Source organism: Rhinolophus ferrumequinum, chromosome 3 (genome assembly GCF_004115265.2).
Source record: "Rhinolophus ferrumequinum isolate MPI-CBG mRhiFer1 chromosome 3, mRhiFer1_v1.p, whole genome shotgun sequence".
In the NCBI taxonomy this organism is placed as follows: domain Eukaryota; kingdom Metazoa; phylum Chordata; class Mammalia; order Chiroptera; family Rhinolophidae; genus Rhinolophus; species Rhinolophus ferrumequinum.
The window spans coordinates 34,737,336-34,749,841 of record NC_046286.1 but is presented as its reverse complement, the minus strand read 5'-3'; the positions used below and the strand labels follow the sequence as shown (position 1 = coordinate 34,749,841).

Below are 12,506 nucleotides of genomic sequence, written 5' to 3'. Positions count from 1 at the left end.
GACCCCGTGGTGTGCCCGGCAGCGTCCGGGCACCTCGGTTTCTTCTCGCGGCCTTTTGAGCGGGGCTTCCTCTGGTTGGGGGAGGGGACTTAGCGATGGAGTTTCTCCACACTTGGTGGGTGGAGACGAGAGTTGGGCCAGTTTGGCACTGGTTGTAATTCTCCTTGGAATTTGCCCTTTGAGTCTAGATCGGGGCTTATTCTCAAACTTGTGGTTCGGTGATTTTCAAGTTTTCCCCCGCTCTCCCCAATTTAGGTGTAGTGAAAACCACCGCTGAATCTAACCCAAAATGGGAAAGGAAAAGAACACATCAACATCGTCGTCATTGGACACGTAGATTCCGGCAAGTCTACCACTACTGGTCATCTGATCTACAAATGTGGTGGGATCGACAAAAGAACCATTGAAAAATTTGAGAAGGAGGCTGCTGAGGTAGGTAGTAACATAGATAGTTAAATTAAGCTGAATGCCAACAAGTACATTAAATGGTAAAATTGGTAATCTATAGATCTGCGTGTCATACTAGTTAAGGTATAAGCCAGTGTTTGCATGGAATCCGCTTTGTAAGCATATTTTGAGATTAAGGTAAAGCTACCCAGACTTAGCAGTGGTAATGTGGGATCTAGCATTTCTGCTAAATATGGGAGTTAGGAGTTGAAAGCTGAAGTTTGATTGTGTTTTAGTTACCAAGTAACTGTTAATCCTTACAGATGGGAAAGGGCTCCTTCAAGTATGCCTGGGTCTTGGATAAACTGAAAGCTGAACGTGAGCGTGGGATCACCATTGATATCTCCCTGTGGAAATTCGAGACCAGCAAGTATTATGTGACCATCATCGATGCCCCAGGACACAGAGACTTTATCAAAAACATGATTACAGGCACATCTCAGGTTTGTGGGCTTAACCTTGAAAATTTGGGGGGGGCCTGTCTTCAACATTGGGTTCATCCTTTGAAGAGCATTCCTTTAACAGGATGTGACCTTGTTTTCTTTCAAAGGCTGACTGTGCTGTCCTGATTGTTGCTGCTGGTGTTGGTGAATTCGAAGCAGGTATCTCCAAGAATGGGCAGACCCGTGAGCATGCCCTTCTGGCTTACACACTGGGTGTGAAACAACTGATTGTTGGTGTTAACAAAATGGATTCCACTGAGCCGCCTTACAGCCAGAAGAGATACGAGGAAATCGTTAAGGAAGTCAGCACCTACATTAAGAAAATTGGCTACAACCCTGACACAGTCGCATTTGTGCCAATTTCTGGTTGGAATGGTGACAACATGCTGGAGCCAAGTGCTAACGTAAGTGACTTTTAAGACACTTGAAAGAGCCCTGGAGAGGGCAAGATTGGCGGTAACACTGACAGTCTTGTCTTTTAGATGCCTTGGTTCAAGGGATGGAAAGTCACCCGTAAGGATGGCAGTGCCAGTGGAACCACACTGCTTGAAGCTCTGGATTGCATCCTGCCACCAACTCGTCCAACTGACAAGCCTTTGCGTCTGCCCCTCCAGGATGTCTACAAAATCGGTGGTAAGTTGAACACTACTATCAGAATGTAACTTGTATAGTTTGTTGTAATTCCTTCACACGATAGTTATGACTGCTCTAAACATTTTAGGTATTGGCACTGTCCCTGTGGGCCGAGTGGAGACTGGTGTTCTCAAACCCGGCATGGTGGTCACCTTTGCTCCAGTCAATGTTACAACTGAAGTAAAGTCTGTTGAAATGCACCATGAAGCTTTGAGTGAAGCTCTTCCTGGGGACAATGTGGGCTTCAATGTCAAGAATGTGTCTGTCAAAGATGTTCGTCGTGGCAATGTGGCTGGTGACAGCAAAAATGACCCACCAATGGAGGCAGCTGGCTTCACTGCTCAGGTAACACTTCAAAGTGACACGTTTTTACTTACTGTCAGAGCTTTAACTGTCTGAGAGTCACTACATGTAAATCTTTTCTCCTAGGTGATTATCCTGAATCATCCAGGCCAAATCAGTGCCGGATATGCACCTGTGCTTGATTGTCACACAGCTCACATTGCTTGCAAATTTGCTGAGCTGAAGGAGAAGATTGATCGTCGTTCAGGGAAAAAGCTGGAAGATGGCCCCAAGTTTTTGAAATCTGGTGATGCTGCCATCGTTGACATGGTTCCTGGCAAACCCATGTGTGTTGAGAGCTTCTCTGACTACCCTCCTCTTGGTAAGGATAAGTATTAAGTGTGATTAGGAATTTTATTTACGGTGAAAAGCATTACTTTTGTGAACTGAGTGTTTCTAATGATGTAAATTTGTTTTAATAGGTCGTTTTGCTGTTCGTGACATGAGACAGACAGTTGCCGTGGGTGTCATCAAAGCAGTGGACAAGAAAGCAGCTGGAGCTGGCAAGGTCACCAAGTCTGCCCAGAAAGCTCAGAAGGCTAAATGAATATTATCCCTTATACCTGCCACCCCAGTCTTAATCAGTGGTGGAAGAACGGTCTCAGAACTGTTTGTCTCAATTGGCCATTTAAGTGTAATAGTAAAAGACTGGTTAATGATTACAATGCATCGTAAAACCTTCAGAAGGAAAGGAGAATGTTTTGTGGACCATTTGTTTTTTTGTGTGGCAGTTTTTAAGTTATTAGTTTTTAAAATCAGTACTTTTTAATGGAAACAACTTGACCAAAAATCTGTCACAGAATTTTGAGACCCATTAAAACAAAGTTTAATGAGAAACCTGTGTGTTCTTTTGGTCAACACTGTAACTTCCCATATAGTACTACTTAGGTAAGACTTAGAGTTGCCTATAACCTATTTCTGGTGTTACATCTGCTGAAACTAGAATTTGATAATTTGGGGTTAACATTTTCTGGGTGGGGAACTTGGGGTTTTTTCACCTTGTTTTAAGAGGGGAGGAATCATCTGTTTACATAAAGCTATGGGAGGGGGTCTGTTGGTACAACACTTATTAATAGGTTAGGACAGATAAGCAAAGAGTAACTTTGATGTGTAAGCTAGTTTACAAAGGCCAAATTCTGTAATAAAGTCCACATGTTGCATATAAAATTTTGTATAGTTAACATCAATATTGAGTAAATTTGTTGGTATGTCAAATTTTAGTTTTTCAGTTGAATGTGAATTCTCACATTTACAAATAAAGACAGGTAGTTAAAAGAGCCTAAGTAAATGAGGGTTAAGTAATACTGAACACTGTCTTGCTACAGTTAATTGTATACAGATTCTAGGAAAAATAAATGATACTGGAAGTTGAGTGTGTTTTGTCACTTAAATACTTATATCTATTTCCCTATACAAAGTCTCAAGGTTGGGTGAAGAAACACTACCACAGGAAATAAGCCCAAAGTTGAAAGTTACAGTGGCAAATTAGCCTAAATGTGGAGGGAAGGACCCATTTGAGGCTGTGAGTATGTAGGGGAAGGTTGTAATTTGATAGTTGTAGAAATTTTGCCAAGTGATTAAAAACAATGGAAAATAATTGAGAGATAATTTTAAATCGCTAAAATTTGATAGTTGGACAGGATGAAAGCACTTTAAAACTAGTGGGGTAATTTTGGTAATTGAAACGTGGATTGCAGGCAGTGATTGGTTACAAAGGGGTCATAAGTTCAGTAATTTACTTCCTTGAGTGTAAATGTCAGCCATCTAGTGTAAATGCTGGTTTTTGATAGTTGCTAGATCGGTTCAGAACACTTGAGAAACATTACATGAGTCTTTGAAAATTTAAATTCTGTATGACACTTTGATACATAGAAGCTTTGTATGGAAGGAAATTTTTTAATCCTGAAGTGGCAAAAAGGAGAGAAAACCTTGTTTTCTCTAAGGTAAATGTATGCTAAGTGGAATGTGTCCTAGAAATAAACGCCATAGATGACAATGATTTTCATATTAACAGTTCGAAACTCATTTTAATACTGAGTGAAATGCCTTAACTATACTACCTGAGGCATTGATAAGGGTTGTGAATTATAAATGTTGAGTCAAGTATCTTACCCTTAAGTTTTTATTTACAAGTATGTTTGCTTATGAGACAAGGTAGGTAAGGTTCTTCTACAAAGCTAGCCAATAGCTGATACAAAAGCAAACCTGACACAGCTGCAAGATTTACTACCGTGTTTCCCCGAAAATTAGACCTATGATGGACAATCATCTCGAATGCGTCTCGGAGCAAAAATTAATAGAAGACCGGTTCTTACTAATTTTTGCTCTGAGACGCATTTGAGTTGATTGTCTAGCTAGGTTTTATTTTCTGGGAAACAGGGTAGATTGACATTGTCCCCCTCATGCCACCCCATCAAGGTTCAACTGCAGAGAATTTCTCCCAGTTTAGGGAAGGGTAGGAAGGAGCAGGACAACCACCAGAATCCAGGAAAAGCTTGTTTATCTAATTCCATACTTAAGAGAACCCACTAAGCTTGTCAAGACAATTGTCTGGTTTGAGCACCACCTACTGGTGATAACTACAAATTAGTTTAAAACATGAATTTTAAATTCACTGATAGTGTTTTACTTTAGCTGTACTGAGTTTGTACACTAACTGCATTTCCTTGTTTTAACTGATTAAAAGCAAAGTGACTGGATTTCTAACATTACCATATTAAACAGGTGCTTGACCTTAAACCATACTAAGTTCCCCGGCTGCTGTATTCTCCATCATGTTTGTAAAGAATCTCAAATGGGATCTCGTTGAAATCTGTTCCAAGGAATTGATGATTTTAGAATATGCAAGAAAATGGGGGAGGCATTCTGGTTCAGGCTGCCAGTAAGGCATCTTTTTAAAAATTATTTTGGGCAATCCAAAATAAATGGATTTTGGTCATTTCAGAACTCAGAATGTATGCCCTCTCCTATAAATCCTATTGACTTAACCTCCCAACTCTCAGATGGAACAAGAACTTAATCTAGTAGTGACAATCTATTCTGTCCTAACATTCAGCCCAGTCTTAACTGCTTTCTCCATAAAGAATGTTGACAATTGTCAATAGACCAGAATTATTACCTTACCTACATGACCTTGGTGACAAAACTTGGGGTTTTAGTGACTAAGCATTTAAATCTTCCTGTGGTAATTCCAAAAGATTTCAATTTGAGATTCTGATTTTTAAATATCCCTGGCTCTGATTAGACTTATCTGCAGCTCACAAAGTTTCCCCATGGCATTCAGTACACAACCACAATCAGTCTCTGAATATTTGGTATTTAAATATTTTTAGATAAATGTAAACTGACCATAAATTTTGCAGGAAAGTGTTAAATGTTTAAATTGCTAAGCTAGGTTGACTGAGGTTGAATGTAGCAAGACTGGAAACTGCAGGAACAGTTTTTTCAAGAACATGGGAATACACCTGATTATTTGAGTTCTGGTTCTGCCCAATAAAGACTATTTAATATAAGACAAATTAATAGTGAAGTGTTCTTGATTTTCAGTAATTTTCATATGGAGTGTAAAATTACTGAAGAATATTACCTGGACTATGGATTTTATTTACGTTGGTAACCGTTTTGCACCGAACTCGTGCCAAAAGTTTTCTTTTGGCTGCAGTATTCACAATTCCTGAAAAGGGAAATTCTAGATCAAGGGTGACAACTAGTTTCATGTGTGTCAAGAGGGCCTTACATATTTTAGATTGATAAATGTTCATTTGTCACCACACAAACTGCAGAAATACAGTCAGTTGAGAAAGTTGCATTTTGGAGCTCTGTGTGACCCATATCCTGAAGGGAGTGAATAGTTTGAATTCTAGATCCTGCTGTGGGAAAAAGAGCATGGCGTTTCAGATGGGGGTGGAGTGGGGTGGATTACATTTCCCCACTTTTTTCTATTTATCTTTCTGAAGTTTTCTCCCTGATCTGGTTTTGCTTTTCACAACTACTTTTTTCACATATAAACTCATAGGTTCTCTCTCACGCAGGTGGCATCAAAGCCACCTCCATTATTTGCAGGTCTCTGGGAATTTCCATGACTAGTTAAAACTAGAATTGAAGCCTAACTATTGTAAATATACTACTTGCTCAGCCAGTAGTGATTTAGAAGTACATATTAACTTTGTTAAGAAACTGCCTCATTGCTCTTGAAAGGTTGTTGACCCTGAATCAATGGAAATCTCTAAGAGGTACCATATGATTTCGTTCTTTGTTTTCTAAGTAGACAGGTATGTAGTCCAGCAGTCACCAGCAGCAATGAGTGAAATAAGGAGCATTGTCATTTACCTTGGACTGCCTTTAGTAGGTCCCGGGATCTCTTAAGTATTTAGAGCTCAGTTTGGTTTCTATGGGAAAGACATAATGACGACAAAGATAATGCTGCATTACTGTTAACAATAATTATATCCTAAGTGAACAAAGATTAGAAAACTTAAGAGATTTAAAGTTTCCCCCACTTTTTCACTACAATTTACATACACTAAAATTCACCCTTTTAAAGTATACAGTTCTGCAAGTTTTGACATGTATGCAGTTAATCAAAATCAAGGTATAAAATAGTTCCATCACCGGCCCCCAAACTTTCCCTGTGCCTCTTTGTAGTCAACATCTCCGTCTACCCTAGTTCTTCGTAACCATTGATCTATTTTCTGTCCCTATAATTTTGTTTTTGCACCAATATCATACCTGGATCCATATAGTATATGTATAGCCTTTTGAGTCTGGTTTCTTTCACTTAGCATGATGCACTTGAGATGCATCCATTTTGCACATACATGTATATAATCAGTGATAGTTCTTTTTAAATGGATGTAATGCAGTTTATCCATTCCCAGCTAAGGGACATTGGTTGTTTCCAGTTTGGAACAATTATGAATAAAGCCACTATACACGTTCACATAAAGGTTTCTGTTTGACTATGTTTTCATTTTACTTGTGATAAATACCTAGGAGTTGGGAATGTTGTATCGTGTGGCAAGTGTATGCCTACCTTTATAAGGAACTGCCAAACTTTTCCAAAGTATCTGAACCACTAGTAGTAAATTTTTAAGTGAAGTTTTAAATTTTATTTTGCTATGAATCTTTTTAAGGAAGAAAAATAATTTAAGTGCTGCTACACTGAGATGCTGTAGTAAAGAACTAATTTGTTATTTAAAAAATCGTGTCACTGTGTCAGGCACTATTTTAGGCACTAAGGATAGAGTTGTGAACAAAATGGACACAGTTCTTGCCCTCTGAGTTTATAATCTAGTGAGGAAGATAGATTTTAACTAAATAAGTAGATAATTCTGAGTTGTGATAACGTTATGAAGGATAAGAGACACTATGAGGGAGAAGAGTAAAATGATCATAATTTGGATTGGCTAGAGAAGGAATAGCTGAAGCCTGAAGCATAAGTAGCAGTTAGTGAATTGGAGAATAGAAAACATTGTATTACTTCTTAGACATCTCAATATATGAGGCTTAACTTGGCCTCCTAACAACTACATAGAGTCAGAAAAATCTAGGAAGAAAATCTAAAAGCCTTTTAATCAAACCCACTGAAATCGCCTTTGAATACATTCATTGAAATCTTTGCATTGATGTGTATGTCATTTATTGGAGGGCAGAGACATCTCACTGAATCCTCACAACCTTCATAGGGGGCAGGGACTGTACCCCTATTACAGATTACTGACAGGTATCTGCAGAGAGGCTCCTAAGTCATCCCAATGCTGGATGAATTTTTTTCTCGATATTTATTTAAATTTGCCTGCTGGTAACAATCTTTATACCTCGGCTCTTCTCTAGAATAACTGAACAATACCATTGTCTTTTCTACAAGAGCCTCCAATTTACTTGACGACACCAATCAATTCCCGTTAGTCACATACGAGCTTAACACTTTTCAGTTCCTACAGCAGTTTCTTAGCCCTAGGCCACATGGTTTCTAGATTCTTCCCAAGATGTTCTTCTCAGTGTATAGCTTTTAAAGTGTTTTCAACAAAATTAAATACAGCTGTGGATACATAAAAGACTGATCTCTTAATCTAGAGTGTGCTTTTATTAATGTGATCCAAGAGATAAATCACCTTATTTGGACCCTTAGTTTCCTAAATTGATGCATTTCATCATCTACCTAATGGACATAATAGTCGCTAAAGATTGTTGAGAGGATGAAATGAGCTAGTGGATATAGATTCTAGCTCAGTACCTGGCCTATTGTAAACAGCCAATAAAAGATACAGTTTTTTATCATTACAGTTGTTTGGAAGATCACAGTTGCTTTAAGCAACTCCATTGTGCTTCTGGATTATGGTTGAACAAACATGCGATCTTTTTAATATAAATTATATTTTAAGAAGATACCCTTTAAATAATTTGCATAGGTAATTTGTTTTCTGTACAAATATACCTTTTATTTTGGAGTAACTTTAGATTTATAGAAAAGCTGCAAAGATAGGATGAGTTTCCACATACCACTTACTAGTTTGTTTCCTGTTACCATCTTACATTACCAAGGTACATTTGTCAAACTAAGAAACCAACATTGGTATGTTACTGTTACTCTCCAAACTTTATTCAGATTTTGCCATTTTTTTTCTATTAATGGCCTTTTCTTGTTCCAGGATCAACTCAATCCAAGACACCACTGTATGGTTAATTTTAAGAAATCAAATGTTGGGAGTTTACATGTATCTCTGCTATAGTTCATCTTGTTGAGATAATTTTGAATCTTGAGCCTGCTGTCTAGCAGGTTAAATAAAAATGTGGGCTTTTCCATTTACATCTCTGATACTTACAGTTATGTTTCTGTAGTGTTACTTAAATTATTGGTAACTACTAAACAAACGAGATCCCAAAACAGACCTGTAGCATTGCTCTAGAGAACTGTTCTTTCATTATGGTCCAGCCAATTGCAAATTCACCTAATACTATAACCTAGGTCATATTTCCCCATTTTAATCACAACATAATCATGATGAAAAAATTATCAAATGTTTGGTAAAAGCAAGGTGAAATAGGTGATAGCTCTAAATTTGCTTTCCTTCTTTGGGCAGACAAAAATAATTTGCTGTGCCACTTAAAGTTACTAAGGTCAAAGTGGGAGTAAAATCTTTGTACTACGTAGGAATTTAAATTTTCTATTTTAAGCAATCATGGTTTCCCTAAAAGAGTTCAGGTAGCTCTGGCTTTTTGTCAAACTTGACATTCAGAACAGATCAAAGCAAAGAATATGCAGTCTGGATATTGCCTTTAACACAATTTCTTTGAGACACTGTCTAAAATATAAGTTATTGCTTGTATAAAGTAGAATAGATTTAAAAATAGTCAAAAGTAGGTAGTTTTGTTTATTCTAGTGAGAATTACTGGCAGCAAAACCTGACAGAAGACAGTGTGGTGTGATCCTGCAAGTGTAGTTTCCAGAGGTTAAAAGACAGATGGCTAAAAAATAAAAAAAACCCACAGAATATTCTACTTGGTTAAGTTTTCAGTAAAATCATGTGATTCAGGAAATATCCTCGTTGGTGTTGTAATAAATTGTAGGTTTGCCACACAAGGAAGTTGAGTTCCAGTGCCGTCTGGAGTCTGAGGTTCTCTCAGCCTTCTAGTGAGGGCATCTGCAACATTTTCTGGGGCCTGGGTTGTGACCATTGAGGTTTAAGGAGTACAGCTATATCACTGCACAAAAGGAAGGGCCTGACACAGCCTTGACCTGCAGGCACTCTCTTAGGCTATTGTCATACATTCTTTTTCTTTTTCGATTTTTATTGGGGAAGGGGAACAGGACTTTATTGGGGAATGTGTACTTCTAGGACTTTTTTTCCAAGTCAAGTTGTTGTCCTTTCAGTCTTAGTTGTGGAGGGCGCAGCTCAACTCCAGGTCCAGTTGCCATTGCTAGTTGCAGGGGGCACAGCCTACCATCCCTTTTGGGAGTTGAACCGGCAACCTTGTGGTTGAGAGCCCACTGGCCCATGTGGGAATCGAACCGGCAGCCTTAGGAGTTAGGAGCCTGGAGCTCTAACCGCCTGAGCCACCGGGCCGGCCCTATATTCTGGATTGACCCTTTGGACTTCCGTTGAGCTTCCTACAGAATTCTGCATAGAGCTGGCAACTCAGTTAAATGTCTAATGAGAAATAAGGTAGTTTTTATTCAATTATGGTTGTGTTAAGAGAACATTTTCTCATAGCTAAGTCTTTATGTCAAAGTTAAGGAATGCATCTCTTGGAAATGTTTCTCATATTTTGTATAACTGCTCATGGGTATTTTCTTCAAAGCTCTAATACCTGTCTCTGAAGTCTGCTGAAGTGCACCCCCCCACCCTGAGGTTCTTCTTTGTCAAATCGGAAATATAGAAAATTCAGTAAGTTTCCTTTCATTGTTTGAAACAACGGGTGTGTACGTATACACACACACACACACAGAATCTGGTCTTGTATTAAATACGAGATCAGACAGTTAAGTTTGCAAACTCATCTTAGAAAACGTACAAACCTAACTGCTGAATCACTACGGCCACCTTCAGAGTACTCCCCTTGGGAAGCTAGGCACCGATGTCAGCACCTAGTCCACCCTTCAAAGCAATTTTGGAACTCTTTTTCTGGAATGGCAATCAGAGCTGTCATTGTATTATCCTTGATGTCATCGAACTGTCTTCCTTTCAATATTCCTTTATCTTTGGGTGAAGAAAGAAGTCATTGGGGGCCAGATCAGGTGAGTAGGGAGGGTATTACAATACAGTTATTTGTTTACTGGCTAAAAACTTCCTCACAGACAGTGCCGTGTGAGCTGGTGCATTGCCGTGATCCAAGAGACATGAATTGTTGGTGAAAAGTTCAGGTCATCTAATTTTTTCACGCAGCCTTTTCAGCACTTCCAAATAGCAAACTTGGTTAACCATTTGTCCAGTTGGTACAAATTCATAATGAATAATCCCTCTGAGAGCAAAACAAGTTAGCAACATTGTTGCAACAAGTTTGCGAACTTAATTGTCAGACCTTGTATAGTCTAGAAATGTTTCCTTTTAAATTTAGGCAGTGTGTTTTTTATGTATCTTAACATGCTGTTTTAAATTTGTATTGTCCATGTTTTAAAAGGGTGGAGCCCAGCCGGCGATTGGAACTGGCTCAGGCGATTGGAACTCCGCGCTCCTAACGTTGAAGGCTGCTGGTTTGATTCCCAAATGGGCCAGTGGGCTCTCAACCACAACGTTGCTGGTTCGATTCCTCGAGTCCCACAAAGGATGGTGGGCTCCACCCTTTGCAACTAAGATTGAACACGGCACCTTGAGCTGAGCTGCTGCTGAGCTCCTGGATGGCTCAATTGGTTGGAGCGCATCCTCTCAACCACAAGGTTGCCAGTTGGACTCCCGCAAGGGATGGTGGGCTGCACTCCTTGCAACTAACAACAGCAACTGGACCTGGAGCTGAGCTGCGCCCTCCACAACTAAGATTGAAAGGACAACAACTTGACTTAGAAAAAGCCCTGGAAGTACACACTGTTCCCCAATGAAGTCCTGTTCCCCTTCCCCAATAAAATCTTAAAAAAAAAAAAAAAAAGGTAGAGCCTAACTTTAAAAGAGAATTCAAAGAGCAACCAACAAGACTAAAAATGAATTGATTACAAGACACTGGATTTAAAAAATTGTTTTTTATCCTAGCAAACATTAAAAATGTATTATTGTCTTCAAGTATACAAAGAGTATTTTAAGTTGAGAGAAGATACTGTTCAAAGTGAAAGTCACACTCTAAATTCCCCATATAGCCTCTAAGCTTTGGGATAACAGTTAAATTAGATTGAGTGCTATAATGGCTCATTAAACAGGGCGATTCCATAAATGCTTAGCATGAAATAGGCTACAAGGGGCAGAGATGGGGATTGAAGGTTAAACCAAGAGAAACAGACTTCTAGATTGTTTAGGAGAATGGAGAAACTTTGTATCTAGTGGAGGACCTCTGGTCCTTTGGAGGAAAAAACCCACTGAAAGTGGCAGAAAGGTATGGTAAAGTCAATACCTGAGAACTATACTTACCAGCAATTTGCAATACTTTAATCACATCTTTTAACAAGCTACAGCATAGGAAGTGATAAATAAGACTTGTTTTTAAAAGCTTTTTAGAAAAATTCTTACTTTGAGAAATACACTAATGTCAAAGAATCCTAATGTATTGGAGTTTACCCAACAGGGAGTAGTAGTGCTATTCAAATAGATTAGTCTTTTTCAAACATTTTTGACTAGGATCTACAGAAAGAAATATATTTTCTACTGCAACACAGTATAAATACATACTGTATTTCACTGTATCTAAGAGGTTTTCAATTGGAAGTCACATGCTGCCAATTATAAGATACGAGGACATGATTATAGGATATACACCAATTTAGAGATGATAAAATTATGAAAAAAATATGCATCTTCAAATTGGTGAGATATAGCTTGTATATGAATTACTGAAACACGTTTCAGAGAACAGTACTTACTCTTCAGCCTATTACTTGTCCAGGTAGTCATTCAAGCGGCCCAAAGCTTACATTTGAAAAAAAAGTTTGGTCTTGCCCACAAATCATCATAGCCCACCTCTCCTTGGAATGTGGAATGGCTTTCCATTAGACTTGGA

The 12,506-nt window shown here is 38.6% G+C and overlaps 1 protein-coding gene across 1 annotated transcript; it reads left to right on the top strand.

Moving 5' to 3' along the window:
- Positions 1 to 264: 264 nt before the first annotated feature.
- EEF1A1 (eukaryotic translation elongation factor 1 alpha 1) lies at positions 265 to 11,120 on the top strand (the record flags this gene model as incomplete). The annotated part of the gene is made up of 8 exons (XM_033103296.1): positions 265 to 432; positions 711 to 890; positions 998 to 1,294; positions 1,373 to 1,523; positions 1,612 to 1,868; positions 1,953 to 2,187; positions 2,288 to 2,373; positions 10,986 to 11,120. Coding segments are annotated over 8 exons (1,509 nt in total), but the record flags the coding sequence as incomplete, so codon positions are not given.
- Between the last annotated feature and the right edge of the window lie 1,386 nt (positions 11,121 to 12,506).